General features: G+C 58.5%; 1 protein-coding gene across 1 annotated transcript; it reads left to right on the forward strand.

The window, feature by feature from the left end:
• Positions 1 to 867: 867 nt before the first annotated feature.
• Positions 868 to 3612, forward strand: AOC1 (amine oxidase copper containing 1). The gene is made up of 2 exons (XM_019655457.1): positions 868 to 2452; positions 3323 to 3612. The coding sequence occupies exons 1-2, from the start codon at positions 868 to 870 to the stop codon at positions 3610 to 3612; spliced, it is 1875 nt and encodes a 624-aa protein (XP_019511002.1).
• The last annotated feature ends 100 nt before the right edge of the window (positions 3613 to 3712 follow it).

Raw genomic sequence — 3712 nt, forward strand, 5'->3', positions numbered from 1 at the left:
AAAACCCCAGAATATGACTTGTCAAGAATACAAAGATGAGGAAGATACAGTACCCTCCTCAAGACACCCGTACTCACACTGGGGGACAGGCCAGGAAGACAGTGCAGCGCAGTGTGAGGATGCTATACCGCAGAAGTTGGCTTCCCTCAGGTAGGCATCTTGTTTCAGGGACCCGAAGTCTGGTCTGACCGTACAGCCGCACGTGGCCCCAAGAAGTGTCATCCTAGTGTAGCCTTTGTGAACGCATTCACCAACAGCTCACACGAAACCCCAGCATTCTCAAGTGTGCAGCATCCCAGGTCAGGAAGGTGGCCCATCCTCAGGGCACAGAAGGGAGAGCAGCCAGTGTCCCCACTCAAGCCCCAACCTTGGCTCAAGACAGGGAGACCCCAGAATCCTCATGAGCCACCTGACTGATCCTCTGAAAACACAGGTCCCCCCAAGAAGCCCCAAATCCAGCTAGATGGTGTCTACCAGCCAGCCAAGGGACCAGAATTTGAAAACAACTTTCCAGCACTCGCAGGGCCTGAAGGCACCATAAACACGACAAGGTTGCTACAGCTGGAGGTTCCCAGTGAGAGGGGTGCCAAACAAAATCCTGGAGCTTTCAGTTGGCTTGTCGAGGCTGTGCTGATGGCCTTTGTCTAAACCTCCCGGCTGCCCTGTGAACTAAGCCTCCACTGCCACACCCCTCCACCTTTGAGTGCCCTTAAACCTTCTCTCTTGACTTACGCACCCTCCACAACCAGCCACATGTCCTTCCTGATGNGAAAACAACGGGGCCAAGGGACATGGCAGTCCCAGCTTGGCGGAAACCCATGTCCTCCCATAAAACAACTCAGTGCATCTCTTTTGCATTCCAGAGTGATGGGGAGAGAGACCCTGGCCCTCGGCTGGGCCGTGGCCGCCACCCTGATGCTACAGGCGTTGGCCATGGCAGAGCATTCCCCACGGACCCCGCATAGCAAGGCCAGCGTGTTCGCGGACCTGAGTGCCCAAGAGCTGAAGGCCGTGCAAAGCTTCCTCTGGTCCCGGAAGGAGCTGAGGCTGGAGCCCTCCAGAGCGTCAACCATCGCCAAGAACTCTGTGTTCCTCCTTGAGATGCTGCTGCCCAAGAAGCAGCAAGTGCTGAAATTTCTGGACAACGGTCAAAGGCGTCCCGTTCGGGAGGCGCGTGCCGTCGTCTTCTTCGGAGCCCAGGAGCATCCCAACATCACCGAGTTTGCTGTGGGGCCCCTGCCACAGCCCTACTACCTGCGCGAGCTGCCACCCAGGCCTGGGCACCGGGCCTCCTGGGCCTCCAGGCCCATCTCCTCGGTGGAGTACGTCCTACTGAACCACGCCCTGCAAGAAGCCACCAAGCCCCTGCACCAATTTTTTCTTGACACCACGGGTTTCTCCTTCCATAACTGCCAGCTTCGGTGCCTGACTTTCACGGATGTGGCGCCCCGGGGCTTGGCCTCCGGCGAGCGCCGCACCTGGTTTATTTTACAGCGCTATGTAGAGGGCTACTTCTTGCACCCCACTGGGCTGGAGCTTCTCGTAGACCACAGCAGCACCAACGCCCAGGACTGGACAGTGGAGCAGGTCTGGTACAACGGGAAGTTCTACCAGAGCCCGGAAGAACTGGCACGGAAGTACAAGAATGGAGAGGTTGACGTGGTGGTCCTGGAGGACCCCCTACCCAAGGGGAAGGGGGCAGAGAGCATGAAGGATCCACCCCTCTTCTCCTCCTACAAGCCACGCGGGGACTTCCCCAGCCCCATCACTGGGCACGGCCCCCGCCTGGTCCAGCCCCAGGGCCCTGGTTACAAGCTGGAGGGCAATACCGTGCTCTATGGGGGCTGGAGTTTCTCCTTCAGGCTGAGGTCCTCCACGGGGCTGCAGGTCCTGAACGTGCACTTTGGCGGGGAGCGCATAGCCTATGAGGTGAGTGTGCAAGAGGCCGTGGCATTGTACGGAGGCCACACACCTGCGGGCATGCAGACCAAGTACATCGATGTGGGCTGGGGCTTGGGCACCGTCACTCATGAGTTGGCCCCTGGCATCGACTGCCCGGACATAGCCACCTTCCTGGACGCTCTCCACTACTACGATGCTGACGACCCCATCCGCTACCCCCGAGCCCTCTGTCTCTTTGAGATGCCCACGGGGGTGCCCCTCCGAAGGCACTTTAATTCCAACTTCGACAGTGGCTTCAACTTCTATGCAGGGCTCAAGGGTCAGGTGCTGGTGCTGAGAACGACTTCCACAGTCTACAATTATGACTACATTTGGGACTTCATTTTCTACCCCAACGGGGTGATGGAGGCCAAGATGCATGCCACCGGCTACGTCCACGCCACCTTCTACACCCCCGAGGGGCTGCGCCACGGGACCCGCCTGCACACGCACCTGATCGGCAACATGCACACTCACTTGGTGCACTACCGCGTCGACCTGGATGTGGCAGGTAGGGCTCGGCTGGGAACCGCCCTCCCGGTCAAACATGCATATCCGAGCACTGATTCTCACTCCCAGGAGATGGTGCTACCCCCCTGGAGCCATAAAATCAGGAGCATTTGCCCAGCCTGCTGCTGAAACCTGCAGGGCTGGAATCCCTGTGCCCCTGAAAAGTGGTGAAAGCGAATACAGTGCAAGTATCGCCCTGGATGTGGCCAGGGCAGACCCTGTCCTTGCCCTGGGGCTGGGTTGACCCGCTAGAGGGGGGTTAGGTAGAAAGGTACCCTCAGGGCAGGGGAGGGGGAAAGGCCTAGGAATGTAAGAAATGTCACGGCTGCCTAGCACTTTGAGGTGAATGCAATGTCATCTGGGAATACTCATTCTGTCTCTTGGATTAATGGTGTCACCATGGCATAGGCACAATGACAGGAGGTAGTATCAAATCACACGTCAGAAGAGGCCCCCAGGACCATATAGTGGCTTCCCCAACCTGCTCAGCCCCATTCACAGCCCTGGGCACAGAGGGCGCTGGACACGGTCCACACACGGTCCCCGCCTGGGGCCAGGCTGCCCCTCCTTCTCTAGGGCTGCAGCTGCAGCCCACGCGCTTGGGGCACAGGTCTCAAGAGGAACTGCCTAGGGTCACAACAGAATCACTGCAGCTGCCATGACTGGCACTGAATTGTCTTCTGGTTCCTCTGTCGTTTGTGTTTTTAATCCCTTCCTTCCACCCCAAGCTAGCTCGGTGTGTACCTCCAACATGCACTTCACCCCTGATGGTTTGCTGTCGCATGTGGTCTGGAATGAAGATCCCAGAGCAGGATGAGGGTGTTTCCATTCAGGGGGCTTAATGCTCCTCCGTCTCCCTGGACACCTGCAGGCACCAAGAACAGCTTCCAGACCCTGAGGATGAAGCTAGAAAACATCACCAACCCCTGGAGCCCAACACACCACCTGGTCCAGCCAACTCTAGAGCAGACCAGGTACCCCCGGGAGCGCCAGGCGGCCTTCCACTTCAGGCGCACTCTGCCCAAGTACCTGCTCTTCACCAGCCCCAAGAAGAACCCCTGGGGCCACAAGCGCAGCTACCGGCTGCAGATCCACTCCATGGCTGACCAAGTGCTGCCCCCTGGCTGGCAGGAGGAGCGGGCTGTCACTTGGGCCAGGTGAGGAGGTCCCCGGAGGCTGAGGAGGGCTAGAGGCCCTCCGTGTCCCTGTACGTCCCTGTATCTGTGTGTGTTTGTGTTTCTGACTATGAGACTCTGAGTCT

Source organism: Hipposideros armiger, unplaced genomic scaffold (genome assembly GCF_001890085.2).
Source record: "Hipposideros armiger isolate ML-2016 unplaced genomic scaffold, ASM189008v1 scaffold_239, whole genome shotgun sequence".
Lineage (NCBI taxonomy): Eukaryota > Metazoa > Chordata > Mammalia > Chiroptera > Hipposideridae > Hipposideros > Hipposideros armiger.

Coding starts and splice junctions, on each gene's coding strand:
- AOC1 (XM_019655457.1), top strand. CDS start 868: ATGGGGAGAGAGACCCTGGCCCTCGGCTGGGCCGTGGCCGCCACCCTG. Junction 2,453..3,322: donor CGTCGACCTGGATGTGGCAG/GTAGGGCTCGGC, acceptor GGACACCTGCAG/GCACCAAGAACAGCTTCCAG.